The 18,554-nt window shown below is 43.9% G+C and overlaps 1 protein-coding gene across 1 annotated transcript; it reads left to right on the plus strand.

The window, feature by feature from the left end:
* The first annotated feature begins 815 nt into the window (after nt 1-815).
* DDX25 (DEAD-box helicase 25) lies at nt 816-16,397 on the plus strand. Its single transcript, XM_025356329.1, has 12 exons — nt 816-1,017; nt 1,652-1,718; nt 1,995-2,039; nt 2,516-2,651; nt 4,337-4,429; nt 4,542-4,644; nt 6,512-6,626; nt 7,474-7,651; nt 10,301-10,538; nt 11,906-12,068; nt 14,498-14,686; nt 16,105-16,397. The coding sequence occupies exons 1-12, from the start codon at nt 955-957 to the stop codon at nt 16,164-16,166; spliced, it is 1,452 nt and encodes a 483-aa protein (XP_025212114.1). The 5' UTR covers nt 816-954; the 3' UTR covers nt 16,167-16,397.
* Nucleotides 16,398-18,554: the final 2,157 nt, after the last annotated feature.

Raw genomic sequence — 18,554 nt, forward strand, 5'->3', positions numbered from 1 at the left:
GAGACGAAAACATTTACTATTAGAATTAAAAGCTGAAATGAATATGATAATCTCAAAACAAACGACTAGGTGCCCTGAGAGTGACCGCACAGAGCCGGGAGCGTTGCTTCAGCACCACGGAGAGATCATGACTGCAGTTTCGTGTGTTTTTGTATTTTCGCCCCCGATTCCAGAAATGCTGATCAAAATCTCAAAATTACAATTAGAAAACTGGGGGGCGGGGGGGAGGTGGAATTTGGTTCTTTCTTCCAAATTGAGCAGTCATTAAATCATTAGTACCAGGGATCCAGGGATCTATCCCGTATTATGCAAACGCATGTAGGACGTAGAGATTATACCGAGAGGAAATGTTTTTAACAAGAGACCACATTTCAAATAAAAGGTTTAAAAAGCCTATGTGAAACATCACAGGTATCTAGGGCAAGAACAGCAGTTAGAGCTTGAACAGCTCTGCTTCCTTTCCGCAACTGTGCCCCCGAGGTCATTCGTCATATCAAATTCATCAGATATTGTCTCCACTTTTCTAAGCAATTCGCTAACCTTTCTGACATCTTGTGATGCGAAGGCGGAAATTTCCAGGAAAATGGGCACCGGGCGTAAAGCGCGGCGGGGGGTGCGGAGAGCTCCTGCTTGGAGGGCTGTGTGCGCGGCTGGCCGCCGGGCGGAAGCGGGAACGGAGGCTGCCCCCTCCGCCCCCGGGTCCCTGCCCTCCGTCCCGCTCTCTGCCCTCCGTCCCGCTCTCTGCCCTCCGCCGCGCTCTCTGCCCTCCGCCGCGCTCTCTGCCCTCCGCCCCGCGCCCCACCCCGCCCTCCAGCGCCTGCGCGCCACACCGCGGTGGTCGCGGGCGCGGACGCGTGCCCCCCTGAGCAAGCCCATTGGCCAGCGGATAGAGCCAGCACCGCCTCGCGCCTGTGGTGGAAGCACGTGCTGGGGGCGGGAGCAGCGATCGCAGCCATGGCGTCGTTACTGTGGGGAGGCGACGCAGGGGCGGCGGAGAGCGAGCGGCTGAACAGCCACGTAACCGCCACCGAGTCGGGGGGTGCACAGCCGCGGGGGTGGAGCTCCCACTCGCAGAGGGAGATCGGCCGGGAGGGGAGGGAGAGCCCGCGAGCGTTCGAAGCGGGGCGTCAGATGCTGGAGGGGAGATGCGGGAAGGGTTTGGAAGAGGGCCACAGAGGGAGACCCCGTCCCCACCCCCACGAGAGGCAAGACCTTTGGTTAGAAAGGGCAAAAATGACGACCCCTGGAAATCCAGGGTGGGAACGCAGCTCTGGTAGTCCCAGCTGGACCCCGAGTTTTCTACTCTGCCGGTTTGCTCATTAAGCCTCAGCTTGCTTCCATCCATTTGCCAGCGCACTTTCCTAGCCTTCCTCCCCTTGTTGGTGCCGTGAGCCGCAGGTACTGCCCAACTCTAAACTAGAGGCCTAGGAAAGAGAAACTTCATGTACAGGGAATACAGAAAATCTCCAATTTTAGGATAATTCATACAGGAAACCTAACTTCGAAAGCAATCTGCTGCTACCTAATATTGCAAAGGAAGCAATACCCGGGTGTCCTTCCCTGAATCCCTCCCAGCCCCTGTGGTAGGGAAGCACTGGGCTGCTTGAGGGCTTGCATCTTAATATTGGTTGAAATTTGTGTCTCTCAATAGTTTTCAAACCTCAGCCACCCCCGGAAGAACCTTCGGGGTGTCAAGAGTACTACAGTCCGAAACATAGGTGAGTGCTGTTAGGGCAAAGCAGAGCAACCTTAGTGATTAAAAAGCATTGTTTTGCTTTCATCCCGTGCCTGCCAAGTGAGATACGGCGAGTTCTTCAGTGTGACATTCAACACTCTCCATTACCTTCCCAATCATTTCGTCCACTCCTCCATGAAATGACTCTTCTTGCCAGTAGACAAACTGAAGAGTCAGGAAGAAACAGTTGAATAGTCTGCTTTACATTTCTGCTCAGCATTTGTCTTTACTTGTATTGTTTCTCCTCCATCCTTTCCAGATGGTTCTATTAATAACATCAGAGAAGATGATGAAGATGATGTAGGTAGGAGATGAATTCATTTGCATGTATCTACTAGCATTCTGTTTCCATTTATAACTTTAATAGTGTGAGTGAATAATATAATCTCAATTGGAAAATGCCTGTCTTTGCTCCTGTTTTCTTATAGTGACTATCAGGAGACACACTAAATTAGGAAGAAGGTATATTTATTTATAGGAAGTTGAAATGGAATATGCAGGGATTGGGTTCAGAATTTCCAACTGTCAAGGATTTGGTCTCATGGAGATGGCCATGGGCTACTTTGAAGTTAGAGGATAGTGAAGTAACAGAGCATAAGAAACTGAATCCTCATAAAGAATGGATTCTCAGTGCTATATCATTCTTTCTGGAACCTTCTTTTAGAGGAAAAATGAGCATAGGTGCAATTGCTTGGTATGCAACCACTGAAAGAGAAAGAACAACTTATTTGTTGTCATTCAGGAAGCTTGATGTCCTCTTTTTTATTTTTGCTTTTCTAGTGGATTTGGCAGCTAATTCACTCTTAAACAAGTTAATCCGTCAGTCCTTAGTAGAATCCAGTCACCGTGTGGAAGTTTTACAGAAGGATCCCAGCTCTCCACTTTACTCAGTAAAGACATTTGAAGAGCTGCGGCTGTGAGTATTTTTACTCTTTTAATATGGCAAAAATGCTGAAAAGCACAGAACAAACGAATCTGCTTATAATAAAAACCATCAGGATCTCCTCTTTGTTTTCTGATACTGAATATTTTGTTTTTGTTTTTTGAGACAGAGTCTCACTCTGTCGCCCAGGCTGGAGTGCAGTGACATGATCTCGGCTCACTGCACCTCCGCCTGACAGGTTCAAACGATTCTCCTGCCTCACCCTCCCGAGTAGCTGGGACTCCAGGCATGCACCACCATGCCTGGTTAATTTTTGTTTTAATATTCAGTATTAAAGTGAGATTTGCACATTTCCATGCAATCAAAATATAACTCAGACCGGGTGCAGTGGCTTATGCCTAAAATCCCAACACTTGGGAGGCTGAGGAGGGCGGATCACCCGAGGGTCAGGAGCTTGAGACCAGCCTGGCTGACATGGAGAAACCCCGTGTCTACTAAAAATACAAAAATTAGCCGATCATGGTGGCACGCACCTGTAGTCCCAGCTACTCAGGAAGCTGAGGCAGGAGAATCGCTTGAACCCAGGAGGCTGAGGTTGCAGCAAGCCGAGATCACACCACTGCACTCCAGCCTGGGTAACAGAGCAAGACATTGTCTCAAAAAAAAAAAAAAAAGAAGAAGAAAGGATGTTCTAAAGAAGAACATTAGGATACCCAAGTTGCCTGGCAAATTGAGAACATTTTTGATAGTTAAGATATTTTCATCCTGGGATAGAGAGCTAAGCTAAGCACTGCCAGATTGCCCCTCTCCGTATCAGAACCCAGATTCTAATGACCCAGACATCCTACTTCACCCACTGTAGATAAGTTATAAGCTTTTACTTTCCTGATTATATTTTGTTTCAAATGGTATTAAACTGAATAACTTTCACAAACGGGTTTGCATTCCTTAGGGATTTATCATTTGACGCTAAAAAATGTATTTTAACAGAAAGAAAAGCGCTGAAACCTACTTATGTAAAGGGTAAAAATCCAAAATCCTAGTTCTTAGACGTTTTCTAAGTGGTAGAAAGCCTACCCATGATTTAAGATGGGCTGCCAGCCCTCTACCAATTAAGCACACACAAATGTGCATGTCATTAAAAGTTGAAGTGTTCTAGTTCATTTGATTTATCCTCGTTTTGTCATTTTTCTTAAGACCCTCAGGAAAGCGGCATTTTGAAACATTGCCTCAGAAGGATAAAGTAATATTGTGTTTTCTACTCCTAGAAAGAACTAATCTAAGAATCACCTAAATAAAAATTTATTTTTTCTGAAAATTACTGTCAAAAATGTCAATATCATTCGTGAAAAGGAACTAAACAGTAAATGTCACTTCGTTTTCTGTTTAGGCAGAAAATATAACTCTCTCAGCAAATGGATATATTCTTTTTATCCGATGAGTTTTTCCTTTTTTGCTTCGTTCAAGAGAAGGTTTGGCTTAGGATCTTTACCACTGTCCTTCGCCTAGACTTATGGCATAGCTTATTGTTTTAGTGGTCCAGCTCTACAGGTGTGATTGTTGATGTTTGGAAGTTGAGGTATGAATGATCTATCTCCAAATACTAGTTTTAAAGCTCAGCGGCAAGTGACTTAATTTAGAAATGCACCTTTCAGGTATGTATTTCTGATGCTACTGACCAACTATAAGCTGTGTTTGATATTTTTTTTTTTTCACAGAAAGGAAGAGTTACTAAAAGGAATCTATGCAATGGGATTTAATAGGCCATCCAAAATCCAAGAGATGGCTCTCCCTATGATGCTGGCACATCCGTGAGTTTCCAGGGTAGTGGTATTCTAACTTGGTTATGTTTACTTTCTTATTTTCAGTTTATGTCCACTCTCTTGTGTTCAGTTTAGCCCAGTGGTCTTCTCTTTTCTGCAGACCCCAGAACCTCATAGCACAGAGCCAGTCGGGAACAGGAAAGACAGCGGCATTCGTGTTGGCAATGTTAAGCAGGGTTAATGCCTTGGAATTGTTCCCACAGGTAAGGCAAGGCTGAGAGAACCCTGGGAATGCTTGCACTACCAGTGCTAATTTAGTAATAGGTGATATTCCTGTGCAATAATATGGTTACTACGGTGATAAAATATTTAGAAAAGACATGTTTTTCATAAAATCATAGAGCATTGGGCAGCAGTATGGGACAGTGATGGAGAGGACAGGCTTTAGAGTCTTGAGTAGTTTGAAATCGAACCTCGCACTTACTAACTGAATGTCTTAGGCAAGTTAGTACATCTCAGTCTGTTAATCCTTGTCTGTAAAGATAGCATCTGTAAAGGAATGTATCATAGTTGATCTGTTCAGCCTTAAATCCTAATACCTAGCACAGTGCCTGGCTTGTAGAAACCACTCATTAAACATTGAATAAAGTCATCATGTGGATTTAATGAAGTAATTTACATTTTTAGCACAGTGCCTGGCATAAGTTAAGCATGCAGTAATTACAGCCATCTAGCTGCAGGACCAGAAGGTCATGTAGTCCACCTCACTTTAGCAGAGGAGGACGCTGATGCTTGGAGAGGGAAGTGTCTTTTTTGAGGTCCCCAGAGAGTGGCTGAGTCAAGACTGGCACTGGTACCTGGTTTACCATTTTCCTAGTGTAGTTTCCACTCGTGAAAAGTATCTGGTCGTCTCCCCCTATTTGCTTGACAAGCCGAGTACCCATATGCATTAAGTGCTGTGGGGAACACCAAGGCACTCTCAGTTAGCTTCCACTCTGATCAGCCAGGTCAGCTATAGGTAAGGCAGAGGAAATCTTACGCATTTTAGACAAATTCAGTGAAATTTATGATTAGGGTTTGATATTATCAATAAAAATTATGTAGGGTAAGTTATGCCTGAGCACATTTTGAAAAATGTGTATGAAAGGTGTTTTTAGCACTTTGGCTATGTTTCCCTATCACAGATTCCTAATTGACACATGTAAGTACATTAGATATCACCAGTTTTTTCCATCAGCATCTTTATTCATCAGCAACCATCATTTTTATGGAGTATGGAGTAACAGAGTTTGGGGGACTATTCTGCCCATTATATATTATATTATATTATATATATCATATTATGTGTTATAAAGATATAGATAATATAAACAGATTGGATCAAGCAAGGAGTGTTCCCAAAATAGGCAGTCTTTTTTGTTTTTTTCTTTTTGTTTGTTTTTGACATGGAGTCTCACTCTGTTACCCAAGCTGGAGTGCAGTGGTACAATCTTGGCTCACTGCAACCTCTGCCTCCTGGGTTCAAGTGATTCTCCTGCCTCAGCCTCCCAAGTAGCTGGGATTACAGGCACCCACCATCATGCCTGGCTAATTTTGTTGTATTTTCAGTAGAGATGGGGTTTTGCCATTTTGGCCAGGCTAGTCTCGAACTCCTGACTTCAGGTGATCCACCCACCTCAGCCTCCCAAAGTGCTGGGATTACAGGTGTGAGCCACTGTGCTCAGCCTCAAAAATAGACTTTTAATAGCAAATGAGAGCTATGGGATAGAGCTCAAACTGTAATTTGCCTTGCATTCATTGATTCCCAGCTTCCCTACATCTCATTCTTCCCCCTCCTATGCCTCCCCCACCCCAAAAAGGGTGACTAGTAACTTGTGTTTCTAAATAACCCTTTAGAGAGGAATATGTAAAAGGTAGCTGTTTCTCCATTCCTCAGTCCCTTCCTCTTCTCATACTCAACATTCACCTCAAATCTGTCAACTATTAAACTGTATCCAATTAAAAATATTTCATTCAACGAAAACCTTCAATTTCCTTTCTGTGTCTCTCCCTATACAAATTTTTCTTGTAGTTAACATTTGAAAGATGCTTTTAAGAACCTTTCTCCTCCCTTCTCTCTCTATCCCACAGTGCCTCTGCCTAGCTCCTACTTATGAATTGGCTCTGCAAACTGGCCGTGTGGTTGAGCAGATGGGAAAATTCTGTGTGGATGTTCAAGTGATGTATGCCATTCGAGGGAATCGAAGTATGTACCAGTAAGCCAGTCCTGGCTGATTTTTCAAATCCTGGCTTCACCGCTAATAAGCATTTTATATAACTTCTTGGCATTCTCATCTCTAAATAGGGGAAATAATAGCACTCATGTCGTAGAGTTGTTATCAGAATTGAGATAACGTTGGTAAAGCATTGTACACAATGCCTGGCATGTAGTAAGGACCCACTAAATGTTAGCCACATCATTTCCACATCCTGCAAGGGGATGCCTTTGTATAGTCCTGACTTCAAGACTTGGTTGTTTTGTGCAGGACGGCTTTTATTTTTGGATTTTTCATTAAACTATTATAAGCTTATCATGGGGGAAAAAACTTTAAAAGACAAAAAGATGAAAAGATAGAAGTGAAAATTGTTCTTCATTGCCCTCTGAAAACGTAATCCCACATCACATAGTAAACAGGCAAGCCTTTGTTTTTTGCTTTTTTTTTTTGAGCTCATACAAGCACGTACAAATGCCCATATTTATATTTGTTTTCATTGAGTGTTTACAAAAATGGGAGCACTTTTTTTCATACTGTTTGTTCCTTTGACTAGCTGCCCAATATTTCATGATTTATTTAATGTAACCTATTGATGGACATTTTGGTTGTTTTTTGTTTGGGGAAGTGCCATTTTTCACAGTTAAAGTTAAGATAAAGTCAGAAATTTATCCTAAAAATTCTGCAGAATAAAAAACCACAGTGACCCTCAGGGTTTCCACTTGGAAAATTATTGCAAACTGTGTTTTTGCTTATGAGCTTTATGTTGCACTGCCCTGAACTGTGACCTGTTAGAGTTGTTTGCATCTGAAGGAGTGCTTAAAACCCTTTTCTCCCTAGTTCCCAGAGGCACCGACATCACTAAACAGATTATAATTGGCACTCCTGGGACTGTCCTAGATTGGTGTTTTAAACTAAAATTGATTGATTTGACTAAGATTCGTGTGTTTGTCCTGGATGAAGCAGATGTGATGATTGACACTCAAGGATTCTCAGATCATAGTATTCGTATTCAAAGGTAATCTTCAGAGTCCTCCTCTCTTCCTCAGCCTTCTCTCCAGATGGGGAATTTCATTTGCTTACTCCTCCACATTATCTCTTTATTGCTTAACTCCTCACCACCTTCACCTCTAAAATAAATTTGGGTTTTTACATTATTTTCACCAGTTCAAGAGTCCCTCGGACTGCTATAGTTTTCCAGCTTCTTCAGTTTGCAATCTTGCCTGAGTGCTTTACTTTTGCAACACAGCTTACAGATGGACTCTATTAATATATAGTGCATCTGCACCAAATTAGCCAATATGTTCTATATTTTGGCCAGAATTCTGCAGAGGATCTGTTAAAGCCTGGTGAGAATACAATGGATAATTGAGATAGAGTAGAGGACACAGTAATGTGGGATCAGGAGGCTGGTAATCTAGTCCTGACTTTCCCTCTTAATTTGTAAAAAGCCGTGTCGTTTTCCTAGGCCTCTCTATCAGGATCACCTGAGAGATTTAAAACTACAGATTACCGGACCCAGCCTCAGACTTACTGAATGAGAGTTTCTGTAAGTGGGATTTAGGAATCTGTATCGCATATTTTTTAATGAAGTATTACATACTCAATGTTAAATTCAATTAGTATTGAAAGACTTGTAATGAAAAACAGTAACCCCTTGCTCCAACCTGAAGAGAATACTTCTTTTCTGATATTAACCTTCATACCTTTAAATAATATTTTCATACTGCTGTTTCCTGATGTGTAGTCGTCGTCAACTTATTTCCCATTATAGGAAGTGGGAATTGAGTTCTTTGAAAACACCACCCATTCTACCTTTCCTATCCCCCCATCACCTCTCTGTAATTATGCCATGAATTAGGTCACATTAACTGTCAGTATTGATATCATGTGACAGTGTAAGTATTATTCACTGCTGAACCAAACAGCATATTATTATAATTACGGTTGCCCCTCTGTATCCACAAGGGATTGGTTCCTGGACCCCCTGCACATACCAAAATCTGTGGATGTTCAAGTCCCTGACGTAAAATGTTATAGTATTTACATATAACTTATACACATCTTCTTGTGTACTTTAAATCATTTCTAGATTATTTGTAATGACAAGAAAAAAGTCCGTATACATTCAGTACAAGCACAATTTTTTTCCGAATATTTTTGATCCACAGTTGTTTGAATCCACAGACGTGGAGCCCACAGATACAGATACCACTAATATAAAGGGCTGCTTTTCTTGTAAAGCTTTTTCTTCTAGAAGTAATCATTGCTTTTGCTTTTTTTTGTTCATTTAGTTAGTATCACTGTGTAAGGATCTTTAATTTTCCCATAGCTATTCTGCCGTATGTGTCATATGTCTGGTATCTCCAAATAGTAAAATAAAATTTAAAAATCCATCCATTTCTCGGCTGGGCACGGTGGCTCACACCTGTAATCCCAACACTTTGGGAGGCCGAGGCAGGTGGATCATAAGGCTAGGAGATCGAGACCATCCTGGCTAACACGGTGAAACCCTGTCTCTACTAAAAATACAAAACAATTAGCCGGGCGTGGTGGTGGGCGCCTGTAGTCCCAGCTACTCGGGAGCCTGAGGCAGGAGAATGGCGTGAACCCGGGAGGCGGAGCTTGCACTGAACGGAGATCGCGCCACTGCACTCCAGCCTGGGTGATGGAGTGAGACTCCATCTCAAAAAAAAAAAAAAAAAAAAAAATCCATCTATTTCTCTTTTTTCCTGCCGATATTCCAAGCTCCCTCTGTCCAGCTTCAGTCTGGTGAATCTGCTGTACAGCTGTCATCATGGGGTCTTTCCTTTGCTCACTTAAGTTTTAAATCTCCTATATCTTGGGTCGTTTCTCTTGGAGTACTTCCTCAGTATGCTGCAGTATATTTTCTAATGTCTTCCTGAAAAATAATATAAAAGAGATTTATTTTTCAGCCCTTACATGTCTGAAAATGTCCTTATTATACCGGTAAATTTGATCTTTTGGCTAATAGTTTGCCTGGATAGGAATCCTATGTCATTCTCTCTCTAAATTCAGAGAAATGTTGAAAACAGAAAAGTTTTTAAAAATAATTATATTATATAATTAATATCCTCAGCTTCCGCTGTTGTTACTGAAAAGTTTAATGTCACCCTGATCTCCAAGCTTTTATTTATGACCTTTTTTTTTTTAGTCACTGTATTTTCCCCTGTTGCTCCCCTTTAATTTGTATCTAGTTCTTCCCATTCTGAATCAAGTTAGTTGTGGCTGTTCTTTCCCTCCCAAGATATATAATGCCTGCTGTCAAATGACTGGCTCTGTTTCCTTCGTCTCCATTGACCTTTGTGTGAGATGATAACTATAAAGAGCATCTAGTCTACCCCTCTTGTGACTGTGTGAGTCTGCCTCTCCTAAAGAGGAAATTGGCATGAGAAACCTCAGACCCTCCAGAATATATATCTAAACTTTGCCCTAAGCTCCACATTCTGTTTATATACTTTTCTAAATTCTTGGTGGCAAGGAGGGGCAGGACCTTGGCTATCTGCCTGGAGATACAGCTGGTCGTTGCAGGCAGCACCTCACGTGGAACAGGGGTGCGTGCAGCGGCTGATGGCAGTGGCGTGAAGTGCTTGAAGAAGAGTGACAGGGTGGCAGCTGGGTGACAGCCTTCTCTCCTCTGTCACAGAGCTCTACCCTCCGAATGCCAAATGCTCCTCTTTTCAGCAACCTTTGAGGACTCTGTGTGGCACTTTGCTGAACGAATCATCCCTGACCCTAATGTTATCAAGTTACGCAAAGAGGAGCTTACCCTGAACAACATCCGGCAATATTACGTGTTGTGTGAGCACAGGAAAGACAAATACCAGGCTCTGTGCAACATTTATGGCAGCATCACCATTGGCCAGGCCATCATCTTCTGCCAGGTACACTCTGTGGGTGTGTCTTCATCGTGCCAGATATGTCTACAGGCAGAGGTGGGGGACGATAACAAGTGCCCTATAGCCAGGCACCACGTTCAGCACTTCTTGCGTGTCTCCAGTTTAATCTTCAGAACAGCTCTAAATAGAAATTACCTGTATTTTATGGGTGAAACGTAAAAAGGTTAATGGAATAGGATCTTCAAAGTGATGTTAAACACGGGGCCTTCTTTCAGAGGGACTGCTTCTAACACTTCCCCATTTCAGTTTATGTTTATTGTACCTTGTACAGACACCCTTTATCCGGTGAAGGATGTTATTCATTATTAATAGCACCCCATTTTTATGTTTGCTTTTTGCCTTCTGACATTCTCATGTTCATGTGTTTTATTTTCTCACTACCCTGTAAACACTCTAAGCTTCATGAGAGCAGGGTCTCCTCTCTCTCATTCACTCCCATATCCACTGCACTAGACCAGCACCTGTCTGGCGCGTGGACAGCACCAAAAACATATTTGTAGAATAAAAGAAAGCTCTGCCACTGGCTAACCATGCAACCTTAGGCAAGTTACATAACATTTTTAAGCTTTGAGAGTTTTGTCTGTTTTCATTTTATTTATTTATTTATTTTTTATTTTTTTTGTGATGGAGTCTCACTCTGCTGCCCAGGCTGGAGTGCAATGGCGTGATCTCAGCTCACTGCAGTCTCCGCCCCCTGGGTTCAAACGATTCTCCTGCCTCAACTTCCCGAGTAGCTGAGCTTACAGGTGCCTGCCACCACACCCAGCTAGTTTTTGTATTTTTTTTAGTGTAGACGGGGTTTCACCATGCTGGCCAGGCTGGTCTCGAACTTCCGACCTCAGGTAATCCACCCGCCTCAGCCTCCCAAAGTGCTGAGATTACAGGTGTGAGCCACCGTACCTGGCCTGTTTTTAATTTTTTAAATGAAACTAGGTTGCTACTTCATTAATTTGTTGTGAAAACACATGACCCTCACAGTAATGCACGTAAAGATTTCAGCCAGCTGTCTGGCACATGGGAAACAAGCACTCTTAGAGTGTCTGTTGTTGCCATTGTTACATGATATCATTTTGTCATCATAGCACATGTGAGGTAGATGTAGCACATTTATCTCCGTTTCATGGGTGAGAAAGCCAGAGGTCTGACTGGTGGAGAGGATGTGGCCTTAGAAGCACAGACGGAGGGAGGATGCCATGCCACATTTTAAGGCCCTTGAGGACTGAGGGAGAGGTGAAATTAAACTCCTCTGCAGCCCTCTCCTACCCCCGCCCTGCATGCACGGTGTCACAAGCACAGCTAGGCTGCTCTGCTTAATCTTGGGGTGCTGTGGTGGGTTTTGCTTTTTTACATAGACTCGTCGAAACGCTAAGTGGTTGACCGTGGAGATGATACAGGATGGCCACCAGGTGTCTTTGTTGAGCGGGGAACTGACCGTGGAGCAGCGAGCTTCCATCATTCAGAGGTTTCGGGATGGGAAAGAGAAGGTTCTCATAACAACTAATGTTTGCGCTCGAGGTGTGTGTTTAAAGTCAGGTCTTGAGTTCTAATGTGCATATGATAAAATGCATTCTTTTTAAGTGTACAGTTTTGTGAGTTTTGACAAACATGCAATCATGCAGCTATCACTGTCATCAAAAAATAGAGCATCTCCATCTCCCCAGTTTCCTGACACTCCTTTTCAGCCAGTCTCCCTTCCCATCCCATGGCCCCTGGCAACTACTGATCAGATTTCTGTCTCCATATTTTTGGAGACACAGAATCAAATCATACTGTATATAGCCTTTGTGTAACTTCTTCCACCTGACATAATGCTCATAATAATACTAATGAATTTCATTAGTATTATTACATGCACCAGCAGTTCATTTCCTTTTAATTACTGATAGTATTATATTGATAGTTCATCTGTTCACCAGTTGGTGGACATTTGGATTGCTTTCAGTTTGGGGCTATACTTAACAAGGCAGTAATAAAAATTCATGTGTAGGTCTTTATTTAGAGATATACTTTCATTTCTCTTGGGTAAATATCTAGGAGTGGGATTGTTGGGTCCTGTGATAAGTATACATTTAGCTTTATAAGAAGCTGTAAAACTCTTCCAGTTGCCAGCAATTGCTAACGTCACTCTTAATTTTAACCATTCTAGGAGATGTATACTGGGATCTTATTGTGGTTTTAAGTTGCATTTCTCTGATAACTAATGATGTTGAGCATCTCTGTGGAGTTTCTAATTTTAAAAGTGTTGACTACTGGTGGAAAAAAAATCCTTAGTTTTTTCAAGAGAAGGGTCTTCCTACATTCTTCATCCCTCTTAAATCATTGCTTGGACTCCATACTCAAACCACATTTCCTGGTTAATTCTTAGTTCAGCACACGGAACTGACAACCTGCCGTGCTAGGAGTAGATGCTGAGCTCTGCTCTTGGGAAGAGTATCCTGAAAAAAGGATGAGGTTCCTATCCCTTAGGAGCTCACAGCCGAGGCTCTCACCTCTCTACACTGGTGCTATTCAATAGAGCTTTCTGCGGTGATGGAGATGTTCTATTCTGTGCTCTTCAGTTGGTAGCCACTAGCCATATTGGCTCTTGAGCACTTGAAATGTGGTTTGTGTGATTGAGGAACTGAATTTTTCCACTAACCATATTGGCTCTTGAGCACTTGAAATGTGGCTAGTGTGACTGACAAACGGAATTTTAAATTTTATTTAATTTAAATATAGCCACATGGTGCTAACGTTTACCATATTGGACAGTATAACTCTAGACCCCAGAGGAAGGAAGGCACAGAGAGCTCCAGGCCAAGGCACAGTGCAAGGAGCGCGAGGATCCTGACCTGGACAGCTTGTTAATGTGGAGAAGGCTTCCGAGGCAGCCTTCAATCTGAAAGGTTTTGCAGGACGGGCGCGGTGGCTCACGCCTGTGATCCCAACACTTTGGGAGGCCAAGGCGGGTGGATTGCTTAAGGTCAGGAGTTCAAGACCAGCCTGACCAACATGGTGAAACTGCGTCTCTACTAAAAATACAAAAATTAGCCAGACATAGTGATGGGCACCTGTAATCCCAGCTACTCAGGAGGCTGAGACGGGAGAATCGCTTGAACCTGGGAGGCAGAGGTAGCAGTGAACCAAGATCGTACCACCGCACTCCAACCTGGGTTACAGAAAGAGACTCCATCTCAAAAAGAAAGGAGAAGAGAAAAAGAAAAGTTTTGCAGGAAGGGTAGCAGTTCAGTTGAATGAGAATTTACGTTTGTTCAGGAAATGGCCAGACCTTGACTGGAGTGTTGTATTTGTGAGTCAGGAGAGAAAGAGATGAGACTTTACATGGTTTGAGGTCTTGAATTGCTTGTACTTTTCCTGTACAATTTGGGCAGTGGGTTTTGAACACAGGTGTGCTGGACATTGCTCTGGTGACCATCATAGGAGAGATGAGAGGAGTAGGGGAAGAGAGTGGTGAGAAATCAGTCTGGAAGTTGTTGTAACCACTGAGGTAAGGGCTTGAAAAGACCTGACCAGAACAGTAGCCATGAAATGGAGCAGAGCCAGAGCCCCATGATGGGTAAGCGGGTGTGAGACTACGGGGCCTGCTGGGGACTTGGTACAGCAGGAGTAGAGATGAGAGGGTGGCTCTGTGGGCTTGGCAAGGGCACCTCTCCACCACACACACACACACACACACACACACACACACACACACACACACACACACATGCTTTGTGTATATTTACATTTCTGTAGCATTCTCTATGGACACTCTTATGTAGCATCAAGACATCACAGCATGCAAGCAAACTTCCTAACCAAAGTACTTGTCTCCATTACATAAACCCAGGTTGGATTTCTAAATTTTCTCTATAAATACGAATTCCCTTGGCAAACATGGTACTTGAATGGCCCGTGTCCTGAGGAAAGCCTTGCAGGACCCTGTGGTGTTTTTCCTCTTCTAGGGATTGATGTGAAGCAGGTCACGATTGTTGTGAACTTTGATCTCCCTGTAAAACAAGGAGAGGAGCCAGACTATGAGACCTACCTCCACCGCATAGGGCGGACAGGGCGCTTTGGGAAGAAGGGCCTTGCCTTCAACATGATTGAAGTGGATAAGCTGCCCTCGCTCATGAAAATCCAGGACCACTTTAGTAAGTAGCACCACCCTCACAATATGACCTGTAGACCTGCCGGTCTGACAGCCATGATGTGTGCTGGAGAGCTCATAAGAGTAGTGGCAGCAGAATGCATGAACTGGAAGGCCTCTACTTCACAGGACCAGGGTTCTAATATGAGACAGATGATTAAATAGTGCTTATATGGTAATTAAAAATTATTTTGATCAAGTAGAATTAATATGAGCTCAGGCTGGGTGTGGTGGCTTACACCTGTAATCCCAGCACTTTGGGAGGTCAAGGTGGTCAGATCACGAGGTCAGGAAATCCGGACCATCCTGGCCAACATGGTGAAACCCCATGTCTACTAAAAATACAAAAATTAGCTGGGTGTGGTGGTGGGCACCTGTGGTCCTAGCTGCTGGGGAGGCTGAGGCAGGAGAATCACTTGAACCCGGGAGGCAGAGGTTGTAGTGAGCTGAGGTCGCACAACTGCACTCCATCCTGGCAAAAGACCTAGACTGCATCTCAGAAAAAAAAAAAAAATAGAGCTCAGATTTACATGTTATAACTCATTCTGCAGTCAGAATTTCACATCTTGTGAAGGCAGAGCAGATTGTGGAGCAGATTTTCACATCTTATAAAGAAATCCCCTAAGCAAGTAGTAACATCCTTTAAGATTCTCTTCAGTTCTCTTTTACTTATGCTTTTTCCCTCCTCTTGCCCACCCTCCCAAACGGGAAAGTCCTAAATTCTGAAGTCTGTGACTTCAGCCCCCCATCTAAACAAGGCAGGCTCTGATGACGGCCTGCTGGAACTCTGGACTGGCGGATTTCTCTGATGGAAACTCCAAAGGTCCCATGGCTCAAATTGTCGCATGCCCCAAAGCCCATGGATCTGGCTGGGGAGCAGGGGAGGAGGAACACCTGCCAGGACAGTGGTACTTAACCTTTGTAGAAAGCAATAAGCGCTCTCCCCAGGGAAGTGCACACAGGCACACACATGCCATTTGGAATATAATTTTCATAGGTTGGTAGACTGACTGTGGCACATCCACCGACCTTTCAGGGAAGTAGGTTAAGTGCCCCTGTGTTAGGATAACTGGGGAGGACAGGGTGAGGAAGATGCGTTAAGGCCACTGTTGCTATGGTGAGCTCCTAAGGCCCTGGTCTCAGGAAGTGACTGCAGTAGAAGAGCCTCAGTCCCTCCCAGGCTTTCCTCACTTCCACTCTGGCCTTCTTTGCCCCAGTGTATCTAGATACATACATTCCACGGTCTGTGGCATTTGATGCTGTTTGAGTTAGTATTGGTCAGTGACTTTGACACCCTTCCTTCCTCATGTTCCTAGATCAGGGCTTTCTATACAAGGTATCACTGTCTTCGGAAATCTGGATGGAATGAAGTTCCAGTTAGACCCTGATGTAAGACTGGTTCTGTTCTCTTTGTTCTTTTAGACAGCAGTATTAAACAACTCAACGCTGAAGACATGGATGAAATTGAAAAGATTGACTATTGAAGAAAGAACTTTATTGTTTGTGCAGTATCCTAGTTTATGTGAGAACATCTCAGTGGGTTTTGAAGGTAGTTTTTTTATGTTGAGGCTTTTTCGACATGAAACTGTCACAGATGGCAAAATAAATGTCACTGTACTTAGTGTTAAGACATGAGGTCTTTTTGAAACCAAATTGATGTGAAGCTTGTGATCCTTTTGAATAAAAAAAAAAAGCAAGATTATTTCTTATTCTAATCTTTGTACGGTAATATCTCAATGTGGGCTTCTGTGTGTTTTTGGATTTGGTTTTTACAATCTGAGCAGATCGTGCCTCTTGGGAGCATCTTCCTGTGTCACGAGAGGGCGGTAGAGCTTCGCTGATTTTGGAAGCTGAGCGGGTAGGAAAAAGCCCGGTGTCCTCAGACCTCATTCACAGGCGCCCTTTCCAGCCATTTATGCCTTTCTGCGCTCCTCACCTTAAACTCCCCCATGCATGCACGTGCGTGTTCTTAAGTGAAAGTACAGATTAAAACTTTTTAAAAAGTGAAACCATTAGGAAGAAAGACTATTTTGCTTCTTTAATGTTTCAAGGGACATACAGAATTTCAGAATATTTTTCTATTTTGCTTCTTACTGTCTTCAAATTAGAGAAGATTTCTCCCTCATCATTTATTTCATGGTCTCTAAAAGTGTGGCTTTAATATGGGCATTTCTTTTTTTTTTTCTTTGAGACGGAGTCTCGCTCTGTCGCCCAGTCTGGAGTGCAGTGGCCGGATCTCAGTTCACTGCAAGCTCCGCCTCCCGGGTTTACGCCATTCTCCTGCCTCAGCCTCCCGAGTAGCTGGGACTACAGGCGATGGGCATTTCTTAAAAGCAGTTGGTGGAGGGTAAAAAAAACCCACATACCCTACTAAAGAAGTAACATTTCAGAGAGCAAAATTTTTTTTTGTTTTTAAGCATTTAAAGGTATATCTGAGAATCCTGGACATTTTCCCACAAGTCCCATTGAGATACGTTTTAATTTTTCGTATTTCCTACTCAAAAGTAAAGTGTAGTGAGCTTGAGAAAATGGGGTAAATAGAGAGTCTCCCAGAAAGCTGAAGCAGATCTTGCAGCCAGAGCGCCGATACCAGCTCTGTCACGGCACCAGACTGCACCAGTGGCTGCAGTGAGCGCCCCTGTCACCGGTGGGATGGTGGTTCCTGGCATATCTATTTTGATATTCCTCTTCCATGTTACCCTGCCCGTGTTTTCTCCCAGAAAGCAGGGCTCAGAAATACATAAAAATCATCACGTGGCTGGGTGCAGTGGCTCGCACCTGTAATCCTAGCACTTTGGGAGGTCAAGGCGGGCGGATCACGAGGTCAGGAGTTCAAGACCAGCCTTACCAACATGGTAAAACCCCTTCTCTACTAAAAATACAAAAATTAGCCAGGGGCGGTGGTGCGTGCCTGTAATCCCAGCTACTCAGGAGGCTGAGGCAGGAGAATCACTTGAACCTGGGAGGCCGAGGTTACAGTGAGCTGAGATCATGCCACTGCACTCCAGCTTGGGCGACAGAGTAAGACTCTGTCTCAAAAAAAGAAAAAAGCGCCTGTAGTCCCAGCTACTCGGGAGCCTGAGGCAGGAGAATGGTGGGAACCCGGGAGGCGGAGCTTGCAGTGAGCTGAGATCCGGCCACAGCACTGCAGCCTGGGCGACAGAGCGAGACTCCGTCTCAAAAAAAAAAAAAAAAGAAAGAAAAAAAACGCTGCCTCATTTAGCAACAGATATTTATTGTGTACCCTTTATGCTAAACACCAGGGGAAAGGAGGTGAGTGAGATACAACAGCCATGTTGGAATTCAGAGCCTAATGGCAGAGACCTAGAAGAAGCCAGCATGATAACAGACTGTGCAAAAGCAAGCGGGCCCAGGTCACTAGTGTAGCACAGAGGAGGGACCCTAATACCATCTAGGCCAGCTTCGAGAGGAGAGGACACTCGGGATCTACTACAGGAGAGCAGAGTGTATTCAACTGTGCCTTCTCAGCGTGGACTTCCCAGCAACTTTCTAACCTGAGTCTATGAGAGGAAGTGTTCCAGACACAGCTCATCATAATTACCTGGAGAGCCTGGGGAACAAAATACAGATTTCCTTCCCCATGCAGATGAAACCAGACTCTCCGAGGGCAGAGCTCAGAAGTACCCACTTCCATAAGGGAGCCGCAAGCACAGGTAGAGCAGTGGTACTGATGACGGCCATCTCAGGGGGAGACCCTCAGGCAGAAAGGCCCTCGGGGACAAAACTGGTAAGATGTGGAACGCCTGCTGCTCGGTGTCCATCCTGGTTCTCCTTATCCTACATCTGCCCTCCTCTCTGGACTGGAAGCTGGTGATCACTCTTGTCCACTCAATACCCCTAACACAGTGCCC

Source organism: Theropithecus gelada, chromosome 14, assembly GCF_003255815.1.
Source record: "Theropithecus gelada isolate Dixy chromosome 14, Tgel_1.0, whole genome shotgun sequence".
Taxonomy (NCBI): Eukaryota; Metazoa; Chordata; class Mammalia; order Primates; family Cercopithecidae; genus Theropithecus; species Theropithecus gelada.